Below are 27,891 nucleotides of genomic sequence, written 5' to 3' on the forward strand. Positions count from 1 at the left end.
TCAAAAAAAAATGCTCAGAAGACCTGGCTAAAGCTTAGTCAAGGAGCAAATCTTTGTCACCATGTCATTAAAGGGGAAAATTGAAAACAAAACATCAGTAAACCCTAAGGGTCTACCTTAAAAATAGAAAATAACCTCACCACTTTTCACCATGTCAACTGCTAGACCCTGGTAAATCACCATCCTCTCTAATTTACCAACAGATTGGTAAGAGATCTCCCTGCCTCTATACTAACCCCTCCAGCCTACTGTCAACAGAACTGAGTGATCCTTTAAAGATAATTTAGATCAAGTTTTACTAAGGCTTCAACCCTTAAGTGTCTTCTTATCTCACCAGAGTATAAAAGAAAGTCCTTACAATGGTCCATAAAGGGCCTACGTGATCTGCCCCAAGGCCCCTGCACTGTAACTACTCTTTGTGACTTTCACTCTGGCTCAATCCACACCAGATACACTGATCTCATTGCTGTTCTTTAAACAGGTCAGCAGCATTCTACCTTAGGACCACAGCTCTAGTTCTGCCTGAAGTAGTCTTCCTACAGGTCTAATAGCTACTAGTGTAACTCATTCATGTCTTTTATGTCTTTGCTCAAGCCTGACCTTCTTAAAAAGGCTACTTCGATCACAGTAGTACTGCAACATACTGTGTCATCTGTCTAACCCTACCCGTTTTTATTTTCCTTTTGCTCCATAGCATTTATCATCTTCTAGCATACTATATAATTTTCTTATTCATTATCTTTACTTATTATTGCCTGTTCTTCCTACTAGACTATAAGCTCCACCAGGGCAAGGACCTCTCCCCAACCCCACTGATGGATTTTTTTCCCCTCACTAAACTAGTTTTACATTATAGATGTTTAATAGATATTTGTTGAACACATAAATTAGTTGATCTAAGTAAAATTTCTTTGTGATATAAAATAAGCTCCATTAATGTTGTTTTTCATTGGCTGATTATAGTTATATGTCTTGTTATAGTATTTGGCATATAAGTGATTTCTGTGAAATAGGTCGCCTCTGGCTCTGAAGCCAGTTTGCTGAGGAGCAGTAAAATTTTACTCTTGTCTCTCATGTCCCCGTTTCCCACCTGTAAAGAGAGGGAGAAAGAAAAAAATTCATATAGAGGGAAAGAGATAATTAGGTGGCAAAAAATAGAAAAGGGGACCACAGTTATATCAGTGTTTATATTGTACAGATAAATGTACTGGTTAATCAAATATCTAAACTTTTAACTAAACCAAAGATCACCCAAAACTGGAAGAAATACTGTAAGTAGATAAAATCACGAAAGCTTTGTAGTGACCAGAAAGCATGTATCCTGTGTAAGAGAAATAATTACATTGGCTAATCTTAGTCAAAAACATGCTTTTTGTTTGTTTGTTTATTTCTCTAGTTATTGTTGTGCCATTTTCTACTCTTTAAATCCTTTCCTCTTATAGTGTAAATAATTTTTATTATATTTTGAAATACTATGGTGGGGTTAGTGAGGGAAGCAGAAATGCATTGTTTAAGAGACCACATTCTATGGCCAAACTTTCTCGGCTCTAATCTCAGCTTTGCTATTAACTCTGCAACTATAGACAAGTGACACACAACTCTTGACCTTACTTTTTGCATTCATACAATTGAGATAATAATAGTCTTTAACTGATGGAGTTGTTTTGAGGAATAACACTTCACAACACACAGTTCCTTTTACATAGTATTCACTCCATAAATAGTTATTTGTATATAATAATGGAGTATTTTCTAAAAAGAAAAATGTATAACTTAAAATTGTTTTTTGTACACTACATTTTCATAAAATGATATTGTTCATACAATGCTAACTGAATCATGGAGGCAAAATTTTACTATTAATATTTTTTTAAAACTCTTTATACACTCATTTGAATTTTCAAATTCCTATGCTAGAAAATTTGAAATACTAGGTTTAGAGAGATACTGTAGACTGGAGTGTTAAAAGTCCTCTCTGTATCTCATATGGTAGTGTATGAGAGGTAAAATAATTTTCCATTTACTCTTTTGAGTTTGGGTTGAGATCTCTGTAATAAAAAACATTCCGGCCCATGTGGCTCAGTGTGAATATCTACTCATGTACCGGTCACCGGTTCATTTCTCGGTCAGGGCACATGCCCAGGTTGTGGGCCAAATCCCTAGAGGGAGGCATGTAGGAGGTGGCCAATCGATGTCCTCTCTCATTGATGTTTCTCTCTCTCTCTCTAAAAATCAATTTAAAAAATTAAAAAAAACAGATTAACAAGAGAAAAAGCTGAGAAGTTTATTCACATGTATCCTCATGTATATATTGGAGATACCTAGGGGAAAATGAGTAACTCTTAGAGGTGGATTAGAACTTCATCTTAAATATCATCTTCAGCTAAAGAGAAAAGAAAAAAGTGTGGGGAAGACTAGCCATTGGAAGGTTACCAGGAAAAGTAGAATAAATAAGTGCAAGATTTGTTAAGTAGATTTAAGTCCCTGTTTTCTCCATTTCTAATGTTGCCTTACAGTATGAGGAGGGTCATTTCTGTAAATTTCTGTCCTGCTTTTAGGCAAATAGAGGGAAAGCAGAGAGTTTTTCTTTTTTCTTCTCAGTTGACTTCAGTTAAAACACACACACACAAAACTTTATGGGGCTCTGCTGGTGTGGCTCAGTGGATTGAGCGTCGTCCCATGGACTGAGAGGTCTGGGTTCAATTTCTAGTTAGGGCACATGCCCGGGTTTAGGGCTCTATTCCCCAGTGGGGGACATGTAGGAGGTGGCTGATTGATGTTTCTCTCTCACATTGATTTTTCTATGTCTCCCTTCCTCTCTTTCTAAAACATTAATACAAAAATATATATTTAGAAAAAAAAATCTTATGTGACAGTGGCATATTTTGGAGGGGCATATTCTGCTACCCTTCAGTAGGAACTTCTCTGGGTAGCTCTTTCTCTAAGAAAGGCATACGTTGCCAAGAACTATGAAAGATCTGGTATTTTATTTGACTTCCAAACTAATAAGTAGCCTGCCACCATTTCATAGAAGTTGGCCGAAGGCATGAGATCCCTTTGTTAGAGACAAAGGATTTTATTATAGCACAACAGGGAGCATAACTTCAGACTCTCCTAGATTCCTCTTGCTCCCAAATTCCACAAAGCAAAATGGAACTGTTAGGTGAGTGTTGAACAAGCAGAAGGTTTGTATTAGAATGGAGGGACTTTAAGCTTAGGAAAGTCCGGCTAGTAAACCTACCTAAGCTTGAACCTGGAAGGAGAGATTATCTTTGTTATCCTGCAACAAATCTCTGCCCATGACGCAAACACTATCTCTATCTTGGAAACTATAACGTGTAAAAATGCAAGAGAACCATGTAGACTTAACTCCTAGCGTCACTAAGGCTATTATGATGAAAAGAAGATGCACAAAAATTCTGACCAGAGATTTAGACTAACATTGTAAATGTAAAACCCTCCATGCTTTCTAAGTCTTTGAATATATAGTTAATTAGAATAAAACTTTGCAACAATTTGTTTACTTTGCACTGCTTGATCACTTGATACTTTAATGAGTCATATTCTTTCCTCTTATAAAGTAAGTTCTACCATCCCCTCTATACTTATTTATGTCAACAATTTTATCTTATTGGATAAAGTATTTTTTGTGTTAGAAGAACTAACACTTTCTCAAGAGAGGCTTGTACCTTAGCAACTGTCCTCTCTCTCTGCCTCTTCCTGATAAAATTAGGTTTCACAAGGTTCCACATGTTCCTCCTCTGTAATGTTGCTGAGCAATAGTTACTCAGTTTTGCAAGGTTTATTTCCTCTGCTAATAATTAACACCCCCTCCTTACTTTTAAGATATTTTAGTGGTTGTCTTATTCAGACATAACTCAAAATAATGTCATCTTGGTCTTGGTTTGTTAAGATAAAGCTACAGCTGTTCTGCAGTGTGTGTGTGTGTTCCAGAGAAAAGCATAACTGTTGACTACAATTACTTAATACATCAAATAATTGAACCTTTAACTTTTTGCAGTGATAAAAACCAAGCTGTTCCTCTCCAGTGGCTATCATGAGCAGGCACATCTTAAGAGATTGCCCACAGATTTGAGTCATTGGTAAAGTTAACAAGTAATGTACTGGATAATACACAGGACGTCTCCTGCAATATTTGAGACATACTTATATTATAAACATTCATTGTTTACTTGAAAATGAAATTTAACTGGACATCCTGTATTTTTATTTGCTAAATCTAGAAACGCTAGTTACTATTTATCTACTACACAAACTAGACATAACCTTTTGGTAAAATTTGATGCCAAGTGGGTTTTCGCTCAGAAGCATTTCCCTTGGCGCAGGGGTAAAGGTTTCAAAATTTCGGTTATGCGACATCAACGCTATTCAAAAATAAACGTGAGCAACTGCAATTTTTAAAAATTCATAGATGTATATTTGGAACTCCGGCTCAAAAAAAAGTGGGGCAGCAGGTTAAAAGAAGTCATGGTCCCCGTGGGATTTCTAAGGAAAGTTAGGGCAAAGACGGTGGAAGTAAGCGCGGCAGTCTTCGTAATTTAGCGAAGAGAGAGCGCGATACCCGAGCAAGCCAGTAGTAGACGAGCAGGTAATAGCTGGCCAATCATAGTCCAGAGGGGTGGGATTAGGCTCCAGAACAGGGTGGGCTCCGGCAGTGTGGGCTCCCAAGGGCAGGATTTAGCCAATTGGAACCGAGCAGGGCGGGGCTGGACTCCGGGACCGGGAGTCTCGTGGAAACAAACAGGCGCAGCCAGCGCGTCTTTCACACTTACCTGCATCTACTCTTCCCACCCGGCAGGGCGGACGCAGACTCCGAGGGTGACCGGTGACAGGGTGACGCTTGCTCCGCTCATCATGGCCTACCCTGGATACGGAGGAGGGGTGAGTCTCGGCGCTTCCCCGCGACCGACCCGCTCCCGCGGGGTGTGGCGCCCTTGCTGGCGGTGCCCACGTACCCGGTCCGCCTTCGGCCCCTGGTGTGCCCCTGCCTGGCGTGCCCCTGCCTGGCTGCCCCTGCTCCGGTGTCCTGTGGCGCCAGCAGTCGCGCGGTGCTGGAATCCCGGCCGGCCCAGCGTTCTGGTCCCTGAGGCGTGTCCTTGTGTAGCCAAGAGTGAGATGTGTTTTTAGACACATCTTACCTGGAACGGTGGGGTTAGGGGAAAAGCACCCTTTTTTTATTCCAGGCATCTTTTGTGCCCCCCCCTCCCTCCGCCCCCCCCAATGTGCCGCTCAGTTTTGCTAGACTTCCTCTCTGAATTTTTGGACCACTTCTTGTTTTCTCCTTTAAGTTTAAAAAAAGAATAAAATTAGTTGACCCCTCAAGGAACAAATGGAGGTGCTATAGTAGAGGGTCCAAAGGCGTCTTTTGGCGTCACCTCAACATTAGCTTTTCACTAATATGCTTATATTTAGTTTGGCCTCTTTTCTTATAAAATCTTTTTTTTTTTTCTTTCAGTTTTTCTTCCTTATGTGAAGCTTACGGTGGTGAGGGTCTCCAATGAGCCCTAAATTCTTGGATATGCCCTAAAACTTGTTTGCGCTCCATGTCCTTGGAGGCCTTGGAACCAATGCCTAGGTGTTACTTATTACCACCTGCCCCCACAGCAAAAGCTTTGGGAGTTTTGCTAATTCATTTATCTCAGGGTTTAGACTTGTCCTCAAATATTGGCCTGGAAGTGTCCTTCTGTCGGTAGGGAAAATAATATTTTTGCAACATTTTGATTATTAAAGTTGATCGACTTATACCAGCCTGCCATTATTAGAAATAAGAAGTTTTTTTATTACTTGAGTCAATATTTGTAATTTATATAATTTTGGAAGGCCCATTTTATCTGCATATTTAAGTATATTGGTAAAAAGGTATTCATAGCAATTGGTTTATATATATATTTTAAGTTAAATTCTGTTTGTGGTTATATACTCTCCTTTTTGTGTTCTTTAATTTGGTCTGTCCTTTGATGGTCTGTCTCTTCAAAGAAGCAACTTTTATAAACAATCATATCTTTTTTTTTTTAATCCCTAATATTGTTTTAATGCTTTTTTTCTTATATTTCATTGCTTCAGAATCTAGGTTTTGACCACCTACCTGAGGTCATTTCCTGGAGCTTCACTACTTCCCCCATACTTTTGCTCTTACCACATCCCTCTAGGGCTTTTCAGAGTACTTCGTAAGGCCTCTTATCTTTTGTCTTTTTTGCCCCTTGTGCGTAATCATTTTGCCTTCTGGCAATCACTGCTGATCTTAAAGAATGCAAGTGATGTATTAATTGGCAGTTGCAAAATAGGGGAATGTGAAGCTTAGCATAGGGAATATAGTCATTAATTTTGTAATAACTACGCATGGTGTCTGGGGGGTACTAGACTTACAGGGGAGATCACGTTATAAGTTATATAAATATCTAACCACTATGCTGTACACCTGAAACTAATATATTAAACGTCAACTGTAATTCTAAAAAATTTTTAAAAGGCGACAATTTATGAAAAAAAGAATATAGGTGAAAAATATTTTCAAGTACCTTGTGATTTCACTCATATGTGGGACCTAATGAACAAAATGAACTAACAAGCAAAACAGAGACAGACTCAGATAGAGAGCAGGCTGACAGCTGTTGGGGAGGAGGGTGGTGTTGAGGGGGTAGGGGCATTGAGCAAAAAAAGGGAAAAAAACTCATGGACACAGACCACTTTGTGGTAATAGCCAGGGGGTGTGGGTGGGGGAAAGTAGAGGAGGGTAGAGGGGATAAATGGTGATGGACTGAAACTTGACTTGGGGTGGTAAACACACAATACAGTGTACAGATGATGTGTTGTAGAATTGTACATCTGAAACCTGTATGCTTACCAGTGTCACCCCAATAAATGCAATAACAAGGAAAAAAATGGAATAACGAACAATCTTGGTGCTTCTTTCTCCTTCTGATTATAAAAATGCTGAGTAAAATATCTTTTTAAAGTATTAAAAATGTGTATCAAGTTCTAAAGTGAAAAATAGAAACCAGAGCTCTAGCAGGAAACAAATAGTAGGTAGCCTCTCAGGTCACATGTCTGTTTTTGAATCATGGTCTACTTCTTACTAGTTATTTGACCTTAACCAATACAGGTCCTCAATTGCAAAAAGGACATAGTACTTTCTTTCTTTAAAAAAAAAATTTTTTTTTCCCTTTATTAATGTTAGAGAGAGAGGGAGAGAGATAGAAACATCGATGAGAGAGAACATCGATTGGCCTCCTCCTGCATGCCCCCCTCTGGGGATGGGGCCCACAACCTGGGCATGTGTCTCTTGGTGCAGGAGTCGACGCTCAACCGCTGAGCCACACTGGCCAGACAAGGACATAGTACTTTCATGCCTCACAGAGTTGTTGGAAAATCAAATCATATAATAGATGGAAAGTACTTAGAACGGTGGTACCTGAGATATAAAAAGCTCTCAATAAACATTAGCAGCATATTATTGTTATTTTTGGTATTCTTCTTATTATTTATACTAGTTTTAAAAAGGACCATGGTTACAATTACCACTCTATTGATCTACTTGTTGATATCTTGCTTTTGAAAATGTAATTTTTTTTTTTTCTAATGGAGAGGGTGTTTTGGCCCTATGCAGTTTCCCCTGATTTAATTTCATTATATTTACCATGTATTCTAAGTATGTGTCTAGAGTTATAAAGTACTTGTTAGCTTTCCTTTAGGTGAAGTTTTCTTAAATTGTTTACTTTTTGTCTATTTCAGTGATGATCCTGCAAACACTTTTTAATTTTTTTTTTTTATCCTCACCCGAGGACATTTTTGCATTTATCTTCAGATAGAGTGGGAGGGAGAGAAGGAGGAAGAGAGAGAGAGAAATGTCAACGTGAGAGAGACACATCGAGTTGTTGCCACCCACACAACCCCAAGTGGGGCCGGGGACAAACTGCAACCCAGGTATGTGCCCTTAGTGGGAACCAAACCTGGGACTCTGGTCTGCAGGCCAACGCTCTAACCGCTGAGTCAAACCAGCCAGGGCCATGCAAACACTTTTTAAAATTGTGCCTCATGTTCATCTATTAAATTAGTTCTTAGTAGTTTTTTTTGTTTTTTTTTTGTTTTTTTCCTTTCACAGATCTTTCAATGCTGGATAACACTTTAATGAATGGAATTAGGTCCTAATGCAGGACATCTAGTATTTTTTAGCTAACAGTTTTTGTGATAGTGAATTCGGAAGCTTTTATATCTGCCCTTCATTGGACTGCTCATAAATATTTTCTTTTGAACTAACTTTAATGGATAATAAGTACATTTATAATAACAGTTTTCTCTTTTTTCACTCTTCTAGTTTGGAAATTTTATCAATCAGATGCCAGGAATGCAGCTTCAGATGGGACAGCCCGTGCCAGGAACAGGGCCACAAGTGCTCCCTGGTGGACACTCTGGATACCCTGCTTATTCGATCAATTATCCCTCAGCAGAAGACCCCATGTGGACGTACTTTGCTGCTGTTGCTGGACAGGTAAGATACTAAACACATTGGACAGATACCAGTTTTTTAAAATGATTGCTGTTTAAAAGAAATGCTTGCTTTTTTACTTAATGTATCATTTTAAATAAGTATCAGATTTGTATTTTAAACTTACCTAGATTAGTTTTCTTCCTGAGAGCAGAGATGAGGATAATGATTTTAGTTTAAAAAGTTTTTTAGCATGATGCCTGACACATACTTCATGCATGGAAACAGGGCAGTATGTGGAGATTGAGCCAGAGAAGATTTGGAAGAAGAGACCTACGTGTACAGATTGATGACATCATTAAGTTGCCATACAGTCATGTTCTACCTTTCCCCAGACTTTGTATATAAAACAATAAACCTTTGTCTGGCTGGTGTGGCTCAGTGGTTGAACTCGACGCATGCACCAAAAGGTCACCAGTTTGATTCCTGGTCAGGGCACATGCCCAGGTTGTGGGCCCTATCCCCAGTGGGGGGGCATGCAGAAGGCGGCCAGTTGATGTTCTCTCTCATCGATATTTCTCTCTCTCCCCCACTTTTTTCCCCTCCCTCCAAAATCAATAAATGAAGGAAATAAATGAATAAAACAATAAACCCTTATTTGTTTAAGCACCTTTAATAGCATTTTTTATTGTTTGCAGCTAAATGTAATCCTATTACATTATGCCATTCTTACCTGCAGGCAACTTCTGAGTAGTATAATACTGAGAATAAATATGTTACAACTGACTATAAATCCATTTTATGAAATTACAACTTAAAACATAGGAACTGTTTCAGTGTAACAGTTGTCAACAGTGATTTGCTATGTTTGTACTATTTGATAACTTTCCTTAATTTTTCCATAGTCTTATGCTTTTGAAGAGTTAAACTTCATGAAGACATGGCTCTTGCCATATTATTCCTTACCAAGTCGGCGCTAGGAATATATTAGTCATTCAATAATTGTGTTGAATGGATACATAAACTATTTCATTTTTAATTTTTTAAACCAAATACTTAGACACTTGAACATTATATTTTTTTCATATACTTTTGACTTTGGGTTTATAAACTTACTTCTCTTAGAGTTCTTGTTTATTTCCTCCCTCCTTCATTTGTCCCCCTTCCTTGTTATTCCTGTTCTTTCCCATGTCCCCGGGTGTCCTCATGTAGTGGTTTTGTGATTACCCCCACCTCAGTTGTGTCCACAATCTAAAAATATGGCTAATTTTTTTAAAGTATTATTTTCTAACTACAGAACTAAAATTTTTTTTAAAAATTTTGTATTGAATTTATTGGGATGACACTGTTGGTTAATAAAATTATATATAGGTTTCAGGTATACAATTCTACAATACATTTAAAATTTTCTAAGCAAAATCACAAAAACATACATGACAGAGAAAGGAGCTCTTAGCTACTCTGTGTAGTGAATACTATATGGTTGGTTCATTGAGAAGAAAGCTTCCCAGTATTTTTTAATTCCCTTAGTACCACTGGAATTTTTCTTATAAAGAACTCCAAGCTAAAGATCAAAATATGAGTGTTTATAATACTTCTTAGCCGTAGTTTGTAAAAGTTGTTTTGTTGTTTCTTGGGTCTCTTACAAAGTACATGCTTTAAATTTGTGTCCTTGATCCTTTCTCAGAGCTACTTTTTAAAAAAATAGAAAATAGAATAAGGTCCTAAACCTGAGAATGTTCTACCTGTTTTACTTCCATTGTGATTTCTTATTTGCATTTAAAAACTTATTTCCCATAATAAGTTCAAAGCAAGAATGTTTGGGAAATAATCAGAAGATTACTAACAAAATGTATGGAACTCTAAAATTTTGCTGGGGGCAGTAGTGGTAGAGGGGGAAAGGTATTTTTGCTTCAGTATCTTTTAGAAATAATCTTCCCCAAAAACAGGCATGAAAGGAATGTTTTTGAGACTTCTAAACACATTATAGGTATTTTTCCAGCAACTTTAATTAGAAGTACGGTGTTTCTCACAGGATATTATTTTAAGCTATTATAGTACAGAATGATTATGCTGTTTTCCAGAAGAAGAGAAAATAAATAATATTTGAGATGCTTGAAAAATTAAAAGAATGAAATTTGATTGTAAAAATCATTTATAGTTCATGATGTTCTGTAATATGCCTTTGCTGTCAATAATTATTGGCAGTTGATAGAGTAATATTTTGAGGAATGTATATTTATTGATGGCCTAGAATAGACAGTTAGCATTTTAATATGCTTTTACACAACTGTACATTAAACCACATTATAATTATTTTTAACAGGATGGTGAAGTGGATGCAGAAGAACTTCAGAAATGTTTGACACAGTCTGGAATTACTGGAACTTATTCTCGTGAGACTTTTTTTTCCCTCTTTTGAAATTGGAATAGAAAATTCATTTTCTAACATTTTCCCCCATATATAAACTACTTTACAATTTTTTTTTATCACAGATATATATACACAGAGATTAAAGAATGAAATAATTCTGTAGAGCTTGTTCTGAAAAGAACTGTTCATTGTTCATTCCTATCTCCCCAATGTTAATCATTCATTGAGGAAATAGCTTTTAACTTTCTCAGCTGATTATTTTGAAATTTGCCTCCAGATCTCAAAATAGCATGCTTTTTAATCACTATTGATTTTCGGCTTTAATGATTATCAGTAGATGTCCTGCTATGAAACAGGATTTAACACTCAACCTTAAACTCACCCTTGTCCCCACACACCACACAAGAAGCTTACCATCCTCCCATCCATTCAGCATAGCCATATAGTAATTTACGTTAGATCAGTAATCAGTATTTGCCTCATAGCTACTATCTAAATGCTCTTCTTGTGTCTTGTGGTAGGTATGATTAATTTTTCAAATTACAGAACTTTACTCTCCTGAAGTTAATCATCTTGGAGCTTTGTGTCGTGCTCTATACTCTGTGCAGAGCTGTCATACTGACCTTCCATCACCATCGTTCAGGAGCTGTCTTTCCTGTCTCGTGCCATCTTTTTTTTTAATTCTATGAAGTGTAACATTAATTAGCATCTTAATAAAAGTGCATGGGAGGTAAAATTTTTGAGACTTCATCTGAAAATGCTTTCCTTCTATCAGAATTAAATGATTGTCCAGGTGTCAAACTCTTAAGTTACAAATAATTTTCACTTTGAGTCTTAAAGGTATTGCTCCATTGTTTTTAACCTCCACTGTTGCTCTATCTGTTTCCTGCCTATATGTCATTTGTCCTTCCTTTCTTGAGGCCTGTGAAATCTTTGTTCCTAGTCTGTTAGTTCACAGTGATGTACCTACCTAGTTACGTTGTATGGGGAACTCAGTGAGCACCCCCAGTATGGGAACTAATTTGCCTTAGTTCTGAGAAATGTTCTTCAGTGATATTTCCTCTTTCTAGAATACCTGTTATTTGGAGTGGATCACTTATTTTTTCTTTCCTATTTCTTGTTTTCCTCTGTTTTAGGGGACATTTCCTTATCTTTATTTTCTAAACCATCTATTGAGTCTTGTTTGCCATCATGTTCTTAAAATCCAAGAGCTTCTGTTTTTTCTTTTTTATGAATGTAACGTCTTCCCTTTTCTCTCTGAGACTATTAAAGTTTCTTTCTTCCTACATAACCTGTGTTTACAACAAATTGTTTTTTTTTCTCAGTTTGTGTATTTGATTGCTTTTATATTACATGCTTCTCTGAGGTGTCTGGTGATCCTTGGATGCTCATATTTAACTAAACTGCTTATTAGAAGCTCTGAGATTGTGGTTAGGTGCTGATTATAGACTTCGTGTCTGATGGTTAGACTGGGCAGTTTGTTGTGCAACACTAGGTGTTAGTATCTTTAGGGATTTCCTTTTGGGCTGATTGTCCAGCTGATCTTCTGTCTGGAAAGGAGGACGGGGGTACTCAGCAGGGCTCTCAGTCTTGTATAAATTGTCATTTAATTGCCTTGTTTTTAGTAGCCAGCCCTGTTCTGGAATCCTGCAGTCCAGAGATTTCTCCAGGGAATAAAACCCCAGACTTCTGCTGGGGTGGGAGCAGACGTGGAAGCCGGACACTGAGCTGAGGCCAGGAGGGGATTTGGAGGTCTAAATGCTCCTCAAGTAGACATTTGACCGCGGTTGTTTTTATCTTACCTTCACACCCATTTACACAAGTATTGCCTATTAAACTTTTGGGGTCTTTTTGAAGATAAGTAGGCTGCTTCTAGGTTTTCTTATTGTAAGTTTAGGAAAACACTTTCTCCGATCTAAGTTAACTCATGTCCATCTACATTTTCAACTTGTAAAATTTTGTTCCTTTGTTTCTTTTCTCATTCTCTTTTTCTCTAAATGTTTATGACAAAAAAAAAAATCAGTTTACTCTCCATTTTAATGGGGTGTGGTGAGAGAGGGAAACTTCTAATTTTCCTGAAAATTCTCTATTCATTCTGTCAAAATATTTAATCATATATGTATATATGTGATTTGATCTTATTTAATATATATATAAATATATATATTTGATCTTATTTTGAGATTAAAAATATGCTTATTTGATAACTCAATTTTTGCCATTTATTTTCATCTATTTAGATTCTCCCACTTAATGAATATGTGCCATATTAACTTTAAAGAAAACACATAGCTTCTGCTTGACAAATGATGGAATACCACTCCAGAGATTTCTCGTGTGGTCTTGGCCACACTCACCTTCCCTGCTCATGTGGTTTTTGCGTGAAGGAACACAGGGCTCCAATCCTGACTTCCATTTATTAGCTCTATGAACTTGGGAAACTTGATCTTTCTGGAACTCAGTTTCTTCATTTGTAAAATTAGGACTGGAATGCATTTGGCATGTTTACATGAAATCATGAAACACACACTAGCTGGCTCTTAGTAAATGCTCATTGAGTGTCTGTTGAAATTGTCAGCTTGAAAATATTATAAATACCTATTCTAACATTGACACTATTAAACATTTAAAGAAAATCAGCTATTTTAACTTGTGGACTGTTTTATATATTTTTCTTAATGGACTAAAATTTAGCTGAAATAATTTGTTTCTTTATAGAATTTCAAAAACATCAAATAGTATAAAATAAACCAACTTTAAGCATTTTTATTTATTTTAATGAGCTACTAGCTACTAGAACTATGTAAGCGTAACTGCTAATATCTCCTTTATCAGGATTATGATATAGTCTTTTAAGATAAATCATATACTGATTGAATGTAATTATGGTAAAGATTCAAGAAATTAAATTCTACTTAGTCCTCAGTTACAGTTCTATAATTATAAAAGTGTTAATGATTTTAAGATAGTTTTATTTATTTTTTCTCTCCACCCCCCACCCCAAGAGGGGAACATTTGTTTCAGTTCAGAAGCTTATCTATTCTTACTTGGTCAATTGCAGTAAAACTCAAATGATTTACTTACCTACATACATTTTCATCTCACTTTATATCTGGTCGTGGTACCTGTTGTTTCTGAAATGGAGGTTTTAGAACTGCCCCTCTACTTCTTAAAATCCTTCAGTGACTTCCACTGGTCTAAATCTTTAGGGTGGCATCAAGACTTTCATGATCTGGCCCACGTCTGTCTTTCTGATGTCGTCATGTACAACTGCCTCACATAATACCCCCAACCTTTAACCAAATCGCTAACTTCTTCCAAGTTTTGTGATCTCAGTATATGTCAAACTTCTACTTAAACCTCATCTGTGTTAGGAAGACTAATGCCCTCCTTCTCTCCTGTTAAAGCAGTTTTCAGTTACTTTATAATTGCTTATTTAATTATCCAAACCCCCTTACTAGATGTGAGTAGTTTGAAGGTAGTAATCTTTTTTTTTTTTTTAAACTATGGATGGCTAACATTCAAAATTTGCTGACCAGGGTGATTGTAAATTTTTCGCAATTTTTTAATGTTTTAATTTGACAATAAAAATTGTCATAATCTCACATAGATAAAGTTGGGCAGACTAATTAAAATAATAAATATGTTTTATAGCCTTCAGCTTGGAAACCTGCAGAATTATGATTGCCATGTTGGATGTATCCTTCAATAAAAATAGAAAATACTATTGAATAATTGCTTTTTCATATTAAGGCAGTTGTTGTTTGTAAATGACCACAGTTAACTAGAGTTTAAAAATGCTTTGTAGTATCCTGTTTGAATTCCATACTTTTCCAATTTTACATACAAATCCATTCAGATGCTGAATTTGGCTAACTCTTGCAGAAGCATCCTCACATTTCTTTTTAGTTAATGATTTGCAGTTTTGGGTTAGGTAAAATTCTCTTCGGTATCAAAATTTGTTTTTGTTAACAAAACTATCAGAGAGATTACACAGGAAAAATGGGATTTAATGAATTCAAAGAACTTTGGACAGCTCTTAATGCCTGGAAACAAAACTTCATAACTATTGATCAAGATCAAAGTGGCACAGTGGAGCAACATGAATTGAATCAAGCCATTGCTGCTATGGGTAAGAATATTAAAATTCTTTAGCATCCATTCAAGTTATCTTTGTTCTTTGATCAGATGAATCTTAATTGTTTTAATTTGCTAAGTAATAAAGAGATATATTACTTTACCAGCTGTTGCCTAGTTTGATTTCAAAGTTGTAGGTATATTCTGACTAAGGACTTCTAACAAGAAAACAACAACATTGTATCCATTATTTTTTTTAAAAGATGATTTCTATACATTCTGGATAATAAAATAACTTCTAAATTTTCTCTGTTGAGTATATTTAAATTTATTCCTCTAATTTTTAGTATTCACTTATCATTTACCTTGTATTTTGTAACTTGGCAAGACCTCCCATATAACAGCTTATCTCAGTGAGAGGTTTTCATATTAAAATCTAGCTTTTGGCAATAAAAAACATGTTATTTGTTTTTTTCTATGTAGTATAGAACACACAGTAGACACCAAAATACCTACAAATGAGAAGTATGCATTTTAAAATATTTTAAAAGTATTTAACTTTATTTTTATCAATTTCCGATATGCTAAAGTTCAAAGTGTACTTCCTTTCAAAAAGTGATTATGTACAATGTTTTAGTTTTCTTAATTGTGTTTACCCTTGTGATTTTATTTATACTCATTTCTAAATAAAATATATTTGTAAGAAAGTTAACTTTTTTAAAAAAGATACCTATTTTTTAACATATTTTTTCTTGATCTTTTGGGGGAGAGAAGAAGGAAGAGAGAGAGAGAGAAATATCGATGTGAGAGAGATACATCCGTCGACTGCTTCCTGCTCGGCCCCCCACTGGGGATCAAGCCCGCAACCCAGGCATGTGCTGTGACCAGGAATCTAACTGGAACCTCTCAGTCCATGGGATGATACTCAGTACACTGAGCTACACCAGCCAGGCTGAAAATATTTTTTTAGAGATAGAGGAAGGGAGAAGGAGAGAGAAAGTAACATCGATGTGAGAGCACAACATCAATCAGCTGCCTCCTGCATGTGCCCTACTGGGGATTGAGCCCAACCTGGTCATGTGCCCTGACTGGGAATCTAACCAGCAACCCCCAGGTGCATGTGATGACACCCAACCACTGAGCCACACTCGGCAGGGCAGAAAATTTAAAACATTTTAATTTAACAAATAGTCATTTTAGAGACAGTGCTGACTATATAAACATATATAGTTCAGTTATAGAGCCTTAATAACTAATGGATTAAACTTGTTCCTTGCCCTGGCCGGTTTGGCTCAGCGGTTAGAGCGTCGGCCTGCGGTCCTGAGAGACCCAGGTTCGGTTCCCGCTAAGGGCGCGTACCTCGGTTGCAGTTTGTCCCCGGCCCTGGTCGGTTGTGCGGGTGGCAGCCACTCGATGTGTTCCTTTCACATCGATGTTTCTCTCTCTCTCTCTGTTCCTCTCTCTCCCTCCCACTCTACCTGAACAAAAGATGGAAAAATGTCCTCGGGTGAGGATAAAAAAAATAAATAAATAAATAAATAAACTTGTTCCTTAATTCAGTACAGTGTTAGAATATTAATATTACCTTTTATAAAAAAGAAAATCGCCGAAGAGTTCACATAGGCAATTGAATATAGCAAAGAGGTATTCTGGATTATTCAAATTTAAGATATTCAGATATATTTTAAAATATTAAAATTATTTTGCTAAGAATGTTATGGGAAATCGTAAGAATTTTATCAGCAACTTTCAAACATCCAATACAGTATTAACTACAGTCACCATGATGTATATTACATCCTCATGAAATATTTATTATATAATTGGAGATCTGTCTTTTGTCCAGATCTATTAACTCAATAATAAAAACAATATTTCTAGGCTATCCTCCTTCATAGTAAAGTACACACATCTCATTAAATACATAAGGCCATCTATACTGATGCAGAAAGTAGAATAGATTATATTTCTAATTTTTATTCCATTTTTTTAAAATTTTAGTTTTAGATATATTTTAAAATGTTAATAAGCAAGCAGTAATACATATATAGAATTTAAAACTAAATTAATACACATATAATAGAGTGAATGATCCCAAACATTTTACTGATAGAAGAGTACATAATCAAAAACTTTTGGAGACCACAGGCCTAGATAACAAAGAACCAAGGAAATAGTGAAGAAACAGAATATGGGTTATGGGGCATAAAGGGATAACATTTTCCTATTTCTTCCCCTTCTGAATAACCATGTTGATCCTCAGATTTTCTCTGGCTATAAAAGACATTTGTAAGTAAAATGTTCAATGGGAAATACAGGATTTGAATGATAGCAAAGATAACTGATAATTTTTGTTTTGATGTTCTTTAAAGATATATGATTTACAGAATTGATGAGTGTAGGTGGTCAAAAGTACAGATTTCCAATTATATAATAAATATTTCATGAGGATGTAATATACATCATGGTGACTGTAGTTAATACTGTATTGGATGTTTGAAAGTTGCTGAGAAAGTAGATCTTAAAAGTTCTTATCACAAGAAAACACACTTTGTACTATGTGTGGTAACAGATGTTAACTAGACTTACAATGGTGATCGTTTTGCAATACATACAAATATATCATTCTGTTGTACACCTGAAGTATAATGTTATATCAGTTATGCCTTAATTAAGAAGTAAATAAAAAGACAAAAAAAGAAAAAAACCTGAAGGGGGGGAAAATAAAATTACAGACTAGAAATATTGAAGCATTAAAATCTAGGAAATGCCCTAGACGTTATTTCAAAATCAAAATATATTTTTAGAAACACAAAAAATAATTATCTTAGCTTTGACTTTATTACAAAGCCAAATTTGTGATATTTTTGTGACACTATTAATAATTAATAGTTGTTTTGATCAATTCAATATGAATGTTTTGTTTCTAACATTTTCTTTTGTTTTTAACATGTTTTTTATGGAATGAATTTTGAAAATGAATTTATGTCTTCCAACAAGAACGCAATGTTTGCTGTGGGTCTTCTTATGTTGTTTAGTTTCAGAAGTTTTAATTTATCAATCCTTTTTTTTTTTTAGGTTATAGATTGAGTCCTCAAACATTAGCTGCTATTGTTAAACGTTATAGCAAGAATGGCAGGATCTTCTTTGATGATTATGTTGCTTGCTGTGTGAAGCTTCGAGCATTGACAGGTATTGACCCTTTAAAAATGAATACAGCATCATGTAGCTATTTTTCTTAAGTAATGTCTTTTGCTTTCTCCAGTAAGTTTATATTACATGTTTTTTTTCCCTTTATTCACTGTTTAATCAAAGTGTTAAGGCTTTAAAATTTTTGGAATATAAATAGTGAAAAATTGTTATAGCGCAGTTTTGGAGTTTTTTTATGTCTGAGATATATAATCACTTAAGATTTAATGGAGTATGAAATTATTCATATTTTAGTACCTAGAAACACTAAGTATTTGAAACTATAGATTTTCAATTATAATAAAAATGTAATTTATTTGTTTAAAGATTTCTTTAGGAGAAGAGACCACTTGCAACAAGGAGTTGTGAATTTCATATATGACGATGTGAGTATCTGTAAACTTTTGATATTTACAGTGTTCTCAATGTGTTCATAGTTATCAAAAACTGTTAAATGATCCCTGGTATCAATACTGGGAATAATCTCTATTATAGGCCATGTTCTTTATATTTTTATAAGATTCAATGTTGGTACAAATACTAACTTGACTTTATATTAAACATAAAAAATACTTTTAAATTTTATGACAGGTTTTTGGCAGTTTTTCTTCCAAATCATTTTTAAAGGCAAAACTACCATTATTTTTATAAAGAGTGGTTTACTTGTGATGATCTTTCTTAGTTCTAATAGAGAGAGGAAATTTTCATCTATGATAGATTTATAAAGCTGTTAATTTCTCATTTCAAATGGTTGTTATTAACCTGAATCCAGTTTTGTTTTGTTTTTCTTGATACTATAGGAAAGTTATATTTTATATGTGTTTCTTGGTTTAGGGTTTTTGTTTTGCTTTTATGGGGAAGTTATAAAGCCAACATTACTCTACTGGTTGATAGAAGCCTTAGAAAATCAAAATTTCAAAATCTTATGAAAATACTTTTATGGAATGTAATTAATCAAAAACAAACAGCATTTTATTGGTACCACCTGATGATTTTTCTTATATATTAGTTTTTGCAGGGCACTATGGCAATTTGATGCCTAGAATTTGAAAACTGAAGGAATACTGTGAATGCTTCTGCTTGGAAGAAATGAACTGGACTACTTTAAATTAAAGCTTTTGGGGCTATCCTGTGTTTCTACCTGTTAAATCTTTTCTCTTCATAATATTTATAGTAGATCTAGTATAATGTGTTTTTATTTTAGCACACAATTTAAAGCAATAAAAGATGATTTTTGTATTTGGGATGCCTTTGCTTTTAGAAAAGTTATCACTTTATGGGGGTATATGATTGATATAAGTACCTCTTAACTTTAATTTTTAATAATATGAACTTGGAGGAATGTACTTACAAGATTATATAAGAAGCCAAATGATGAAAGCCTAGATAAAAGTCATTTATACTTATCTGAAGGTGAGCTAGAAAGGCAGTCCTGTGCCATATTCTTATTCGCGTTATCAGAGAACAGAAACTCATAGCTCTGTAACTGAGAAGAACATTGTAATTCCTAAAATTTTATCTTAAATTGCCTTAGGTGGACCATAAAATAATCTATAGTGAAATAAGACTACAGGAAGCATCATTTTCCTTTCTTATTCTTTACATTATATATTTTTCTTCAGTGTGTTTTGTTGTCTTCTCTGGACAGAAAGTTTTTAATAAACAACTTTTCTCTCTGTACTTTATTTTCTTGTTGGAGACAAAGATAACTTAAAATGGCATCTTTTTCTAAATCTAAATTTTTTGGAAATTACACCTTTTTAATGAAATGTCAACATTTAAATTTGTTCTGTTCAACTAAATTGTTGTTTCTTTAGAATGCCAACTATGTATAAGTTTAAAAAATCAAGTAATATACCACTTTGTTTAAATGTTCAGAAACTGTGCATTTGACTTTCTTGACAGCATTAGCTGGTGGTTTTGTCAGTAGGAAACCAGTGAGTTTTTTGGGCGTATCTGTAACGTGGGTGCTGAGCATGGCAGACACCACAGCAGTATTTCTGAGGGGTATTACTATGGGAAGTGCAGAGTTGGGCCACCAAGTTTTTAGCCTTTCAGATCACTGGTATAAGCTGTTACAGTTAATCCAGCCCCATTTTTGGCAACACCTTAAGTCTTTCTTAATGAAGATTTCATAAACATACTTTAACTGAATATCTTCTCCAACTTAAAGGTGAATACATCCCAAGATCCCCAGTGGGTGCCTGGAACCTATTATAGAAGTTCATAACTCTATCTATTCCATGTTATTTTCCTATAGGCATATACCTATGATAAAGTTTAACTTACAAATTAAACTTTGTATTAACAACAGTAAGTATAAAATAGAACATTATAACAATATACTGTGTTAAAAGAAATGTGAATGTGGTCTTTGTCTTTCTTGAAATCTTGCACTACACACGCAGCAAAGATATGCTGAGCGAAGGGATGATTCCCAGCCCAGGAGGGATGGACGGGGACACTCCAGGTTTCTTCACAGAACTCTGAGCAGCATGCAATTTAAAACATGAATGGCGTATTGCTGGAATCTTCTATTTTCTATTTTCAAACCACAACTGACCTTAGAAATAAACTGTAGATATTGGGGGCAATACTGTACAAATGGATATAACTTGAGTATGGCTGTGACCAAATTAATATATAGTTTTTATGAAACTGTATTTCTTAAAAAATGAAGGGTGAATAGTAGTATCTTGAAAAAAGCCATTTTATAAACTTACAGACTTTTAAATTTTACCTTTTAAAAAAATTCTGGAAAGGACAATTATAGTCATTTTGATATTGATAATTTTATATAATTAGCTGTCAAATTCACTTGGCTAGTTTTATAAAAATATAAGTTATCCATGTAAATTTGTCCTCTAGGTGTTAACTTTATTTCTTGAACACGTATTTGATAATGTGAGAGGGCATTAACTGAGCCAATTAAAAAATACAGAATTTTAAATAGTGTAGGAAAAAGCTCATATAAACACATTGTATGTCATTCCCATAGAATACGGCTGATACTATGACTCAGCAGCCTAGAATTTCAACATGCAGCTTATAGGTGGTCAAGTCACTGTACTCTTGAGTCAGTTAGAATTTTTCTTACTTGGAGGCTCCTCCTTGAGGTAAAACTTTTAGAGTGACATGATATTGGTATAAGTTTCTGCCAAATGATACTTTGTATTAGAACTCTTTACACAGTCCTCTAACTCAGCGATTTTCAACCCTTTTCATGTCATGGCACATATAAATTAATTACTAAAATTCTGCGGCACACCAAAAAATACCATTTTTTTTGCCAATCTGACAAAAAAAAAAGTATAATTTTGATTCATTCACACTGGTCAGCTATTGTTGTGTTGGTTGTTGTTATTTTTTATTTGACACCAAGGGAAAAGAGGTCAGTGCCCCTGACTGAATAGTCAGGTATGGCATGTTTTAACAATTCTCGTCGCTCACCAATGTGTCACAGCACACTGGGTAAAAATTGCTCCTTTTCTAAAGGTGTCCTTGTGATTTTTGGTCATAGGAGGTCTGTGAGAATGAGTTTCCATGGCCAGACATTGTTTGGAAGTTCTCTCTTTTTAGGGAGCTTGATAAAGCCCAAAGTATGTAAAATCCTGTTAATTTTATTTGACCCAGTTTATTCCAAACTTTTTTGTATGCAGAACCCCTTTTCCTAGCAGAAACAATGTTCCAGCCAATCCAACTTTATTCTTTTGTACTTTAGTTAATTAAATAATCTTTTAAAAATATTAAGCATAGAGAATATTTTACTTATATTAAAATGCAATTCACTCTTTTACTGTTTTAAGATATTTGATGTAAACTGATATCTATCACTAAAGTATTAATTAGTTTTATGATGAACATGACTGAAATATTAATACATCATATTAACATAGTAATTTGTACTGGTTAATTCATACTCCATTTTCTTATGATATAAATTATTGAATAATGTACACTGTTAATGTCTAAGCACTTTTATTTATAGAGTACACGTGTTTCCATGTCATTTTGAGAATTTTTTTAATAAACATTCAAATAGCTTGCTGTAAATTTTAGTATACAAAATCTGTTACATACATATTATGAGATGCTTCAATTCAAATAACAGTGCAGTAATTCACCTATGCCTAAAAAACTGCCAAATAATGAAATGTCAGGTATTCCACTTCTATTTCCAGTGCCAGTTTACACATTTGAAATTACATCAAGGGGAAATCAATACTATTAGAATGTTAGTTTGGTCCACTTTAAATGTAATCCTAAGGGCTGTGCTCATTTGATTTAAACATGCATTCAGAAACAAAAAGTAATGAAAACATCAAATGATATGTTTATTTCAAGAAAAGACATTTACCCTGGAAGAAAGAATTTGTTAATGTAGCTTAAAGTCTGTGCAATTAAAAAAAATAACAAAAACATCAATTTGTGATTAAGTAAAATACATAAATCAAGTTCACTTGTAATCTTACGGCATTGCTAAACTGGACAAACAAAATAAATACTGCTTATCAGAAATGTGCTTTTCTTTGTCTCTGTTTGACAACTTCATGGAGGATGTTTTCTATTTGTAGCAGTTTTCTGAGAAATTGATAGGAATGAATTTGTGAAAAATCTGGTAAATTAAATTTAGTAAGTAAAATCCAACATTTCTTTCAGTTTAACATATTTTTCTTTTAAACTTTATAATGCAACCATGGGTGTTTTATTACTTTAAAACTTATATTAAAAGATCACAATTTTTTTGGTCTTAATTTAGTCATGTACATAGTAAATTAAGCACTTTAAAATAAAGGTACAATACTAAGGTATCTAAAAGTATGTCTAGGCCTCATAATAACATTAGGTGATGCACAAACATTTTGAACTGATAATAGTAATGAAAGCAGGAAGGATTTTAAATGAACACTGTTCAGATATTTGTGGTAGAATAAGGTCATGACATCACAAATATACATATATTAAAACTTTTGTAATTTAGAATACTGAGTGCAAAATTTCTAGGAAAACTTATGAAAAATTTCCGTCTGACTATCAGCTCATTATTTGAACACTGGGAAATCTTGTGCTTTTAGTTTTTTCTTGCCGTGTCTTTTTCTACTTCTTTTTAAAAATGTATTTTACTGGCATATAAAAGAAGAGCCTTATATTACTTAACATTCCTTATTACCCAAGTAGCTTGGTAATATGCAGCTTTGTGTATTTGCGAGCATTCAAAACTCAGATGTGCTTCTATATATCTGAAGAGATAGTAAGTAGACATTGGCAGCACTTCTACATAACTATGATGTGCATAGAGTTAGGGAATGAGGAGGGTCCTTGCCCATGTGCTAGTTATTGTTTTAAGGTGTACCCCTTCTGTGCTATCAGAGATGGTGACAATTTGGAAAGCTTATAGGAATGAGAAGAGTTAGGTAGGTCATCATTTAATAACTATGCCAGGAATTAGTACCTTCTGATAACATTGCGTGTGTGGGGGGGAAGGCAGGATGTCCAACCTTTTCTTAAGCATAAAAATATAAATATGAACTTTATAGATGCATGCATACAGTCATTTGCATTTTAGTTGACTGTATTTAATCACATTTTATCTTGCTATGATTAGTGAAATTCCAAAGGATAACCTGAGCAGTGCTAGTATGATGGTTCTAGAAATACACTAAAAGATTCACATTCTTTTGAAAATTGTAGGCCATTTAAAAATGATTTTAGGATTAACTGAACCATTGGATGCATACTTTATTTCCCCAAACTACCTCAGTGCAGCACTCCCAAATTGTTCTTATTACAAGAGACTGAGTTTTTAAACATTAAGCTTTTTCATTCTTTGATTCTTATTTTTAAATCAGCCTCACTTACAGATAGCAATACAGTGCTTTCTGTTCATCTGTATTTGGTCTAGTTTTTCATTTATCAAATAGGGAAATGTTGTCTTGGATCTTTAAACCTGAAAAATGAATGGTGGGGATTCTAAACCATAGTCCTTAACTTAGAAAATTTCCACATCATGACCAACACATTTTATTTAAAAGTTTTCTTTGAAGATAGTTAATTTTTTTTCTTAAATAATAGATTAATGTTTCTAGGGGGGAAATTAAGATAGTATAAAACTTAGGCAAATGAAAATGTTATCTAGATATTTTCTTCTTGATGAAAAAAATTAAGCATGCATTATAATAGTTTTGTTTCACAGGTTAAAACTTCTTTAGCCACCAGAAAGTTTAAGTAATCAGATGTTTTAGTAAATAACATTTTGAATTGTATTCTTGTATTCTTGATGGGCAATAATAAAAGTAAAATGTTTTTGTTTCTTTAATTTTGATTTAGTGCTTTTCACCACTTAGTCCAGCTACTTAACATCCTAGTAAAGCTGTAGATGCACCGTTACAATTACGTGATTTTGTGGAATACATCAGCACCACCATGTCTATATCTAGTACTGTATCTAGTGAAATGTTGGAAATAGTTGACTTCTTTAATAAAAGTATCCTAACTAGCTATTGAGATTTACTTTCTTTTTCCCCAAAATAATTTCTTTTACAAATTCTTGAGTTTTCATGTATAAATAGATGAGAAATTATATGCTTCATTCTTAAATTATGTATATATGCTATATTTTCAATACAACTTGTACACTTTTAGCTACCAAAAATTTGCAATCATTTTTACATAAAATTTACACTTTTCATATTTACAGTTATTTGTAGAAGGTTATTGCAAAACTAGTTGTGCAAGTAGATTACACTGTCAATACCACATACCGATCTTTGAAGAAAATATTTGCTAAAAAATAAATATTTCTGCACAGAGTATTTCAAAAGCATCATGATTTCATGCTACATTATGTGCATAAAGACTAAGAAATAGTATGTGTTTTGGTAGATTTTTTCTTTATGTTTAAAGCATTCCAAGGTACTTACTACTTAACCAATGCAAGTGAGCTTTATATCAGGTAACTGGTATTTTCAAATGATCATACATTATTTTTTGAAATCTATTATTTAACTGGCAAGCATTCTATAATACATTTTTCTATTAAAATTATAGAATGCAGATTTCAGCTAAAAAGAGGTAATGTGCTTTTAATTAGTAAGTGCCTAGGAGAGAAAAACTAGGGATTCCTCAATATTTTTATCTTATTTAATATTTTGAAAAAGGGTGTCTTGTCATTTCAAAGCTTTTGTAATTATAGGGGCACTTAGATGAAACTGTGGAGGAATTTACTTGAATTTTACTCCTAAATAAAATAAGTATGATGGAAAGGTGTGGAGTTTTCTTGTACAACCAATGTAAGGTCAGCAGGGGAAAATATAGTTTAAATGTTGATAGTTGTGATTATTTTCAATTTAAAAACATTAGAAACAGGAAGAACAAAAAACATAGGTTAAACATATAGCACTTTAAAATCACAGGTGTGCCAAATTCATGTCTCTCAAAATATAAATTAACTAACGGAAGTCACAGATGCTATGACTACAATTTAGTAATTTTAAGTATTGACATCAGCTTTTCAAGAGTAACTGTGTTAATATTGCCACTTTATATAATAATAACATCTTATTGGGATCATTTCTATAATCTTGCTATTCTCATTTAAAAGTTTGATTATGATTGGGAGAACAATGAAATAAAATTGTATTCTTAACATTTGTGTTCTTAACATTGCATTTCTGTAGGTGTTTTATTCTGTCCATAGTATTAACTTGTTAGTTTTATTTTTTGTTAATAATCTCAATCTCCACTTAGTGGTTTATATAAATAAGCCTTGTGATAATTTCTTCCCATACTGTTATTAATCATTTTTGTCTTCCTGTGAATTTTCTGTATTTCATATTCTTAAAACAAAATGTATTTGTACCATAAAAACATGTAATTAATTATTCTAAGCTTGAGCACCGATCAATCACAATACCTAATACTTTATAAAGCATTTAAAATCATGATCCTTTTAGTTTTTAAAATATTAACATCACTTCGTTAGAACTGAAGTAGAACCACAAGAAAACAGCTTTGAATGAGAACACTTGGAAGGTCAGGGGAGAGGGCTCTATTGCATACCTAGAAAACAACTGCAATGCAAATAAATGTAAAATTTTATAAATGCTGGACAGAGGCAACATTTGACAAATACTGGGATGTTGTAGCGGAAAAAATATCCCTCACACTGGCGTTCTGCTCTGAGCAAATGGATCTTTGAGAGATGGGTGAGGATCCTTTCATAGGTTTTTTAAAATGTATTCAGTCTTTGTCACTGGTGTTACTGTGACCAGTGTGGAGCAGGGGGAAGAGCAATGGAAGGTTTTCAGAAGACCTCCGTGGTTCTACTGCGCTTCCGTGGCAATGCCACCATTGCTGTGACTGCACAGGTCACAGGGTGATCTACTTTTACGGTACTTTATGATTTACAAAGCACTTCCACACAGTATATTTTAGAGGCCCCTAAACACATCTCTTGAAGATATTACCTCCGTTTTTATAGTTTTGGATACCAGGGCCCACTGAGGGTGGTCATGAGAGTAGGTGGAGAAGGTCACATGTGAATTCGGATTCATCATACTGAGGCTTGCCATTCCCACCATCCACACTGGCGCTCAGGCAGTCTGAGGCTGTGAGATACAGCGGTGCAGTGAGGGAGGAGGGCTAGGTGTCTGAACCGAACCATCGCAAATTCTATTTTATGAAAGAAAAAATATATAAAGTATTTTCTTTCAAAATTGTACTTTGAAAATGTATTTTCCAATATCCATTTGGGAACTGTGCCCCATGAGTCTAAAAAGGGGCTTCCACAGTGAGGCAGCCTTTACAGAATCCATCCTAGTAGCACTGAATTTGATGGATCACCTTTGCATACTGGCCTTCAACATAGATTCAGAGTAGATTGTTCACAATGAGATTCATATTCTTTCTATTATGGTAATAGTAAGTATAACTTTAAAGCTATAAACCCAGTAGTGTGCAAAATACAATTAAGAGAGATAAAACAATAGCTACAAAACTTTAGTCTTGCTAACAGCTGTTGAGTTGGAGATAGCACATTGTGCAAAACAACTAAATTGTGAAAAGGTTTTGTTTTCCTGATTTAAATGTCATGTTCCTGGATGAGAACCAAAGAATCTAGCACTTTTTGAGCACCTACTATGTGCCAGGCACTTTATGGTATCTCATTTCCTCCTCAAGCTGCTTCAAGGCAGGTGCCATTATCTCATTTTTACAGGTGCAGGAAAAAGACTCTGGGAAGTTAATTAACTTGCTCAGGGCCACACAGCTACTAATGAACTCATGCTGATCGTCAAGTTGGTCTGACTTCCAAGCCCATGTTTTCATTGTTCATTTTTAAAACTTTCATGGGCTTAATAGAGGTGTCTGGGTCTCACCCACTGAGTTTCTGATTTAGTAGGTCTGTGTGGGGCCCAAGAATACGCATTTCTGGAAATTTTCAGGTTGTTGGTGCTAGTGCTGCTAATTCAAGTACTACACTTAATGTAATCTTGTCTTCCTAGTGACTATGAACTCACCTGATAGACACATTTGTTTTACTGCAAAAATATAATTAGAAACCTAATAACATTTGAATTTTTTAGTAATTTTGTAAAGTTTTGATTTGCAATAAGAAATCTGCTTAAATATATTGATTTAGTTTTGGTTTAATCATAGAAAAGCAATTTAAAAGACTATACTATAGCCCAGCCAATGTGGCTCAGTAGTTGAGCATCGACCCATGTACCAAGAAGTCACTGGTTCGATTCCCAGTCAGGGCACATGCCCAGATTGTGGGCCAAATCCCCAAGTGGGGGGCATGCAGGAG

General features: G+C 34.5%; 1 protein-coding gene across 1 annotated transcript; it reads left to right on the top strand.

The window, feature by feature from the left end:
* Positions 1-4,699: 4,699 nt before the first annotated feature.
* On the top strand, positions 4,700-20,849 carry GCA (grancalcin). Its single transcript, XM_036254281.1, has 8 exons — positions 4,700-4,902; positions 8,336-8,509; positions 10,773-10,842; positions 14,475-14,518; positions 14,805-14,952; positions 17,976-18,089; positions 18,414-18,472; positions 19,096-20,849. The coding sequence occupies exons 1-8, from the start codon at positions 4,876-4,878 to the stop codon at positions 19,120-19,122; spliced, it is 663 nt and encodes a 220-aa protein (XP_036110174.1). The 5' UTR covers positions 4,700-4,875; the 3' UTR covers positions 19,123-20,849.
* The last annotated feature ends 7,042 nt before the right edge of the window (positions 20,850-27,891 follow it).

The sequence above is a fragment of the Molossus molossus genome, unplaced genomic scaffold (genome assembly GCF_014108415.1).
Source record: "Molossus molossus isolate mMolMol1 unplaced genomic scaffold, mMolMol1.p scaffold_m16_p_11, whole genome shotgun sequence".
NCBI lineage: Eukaryota > Metazoa > Chordata > Mammalia > Chiroptera > Molossidae > Molossus > Molossus molossus.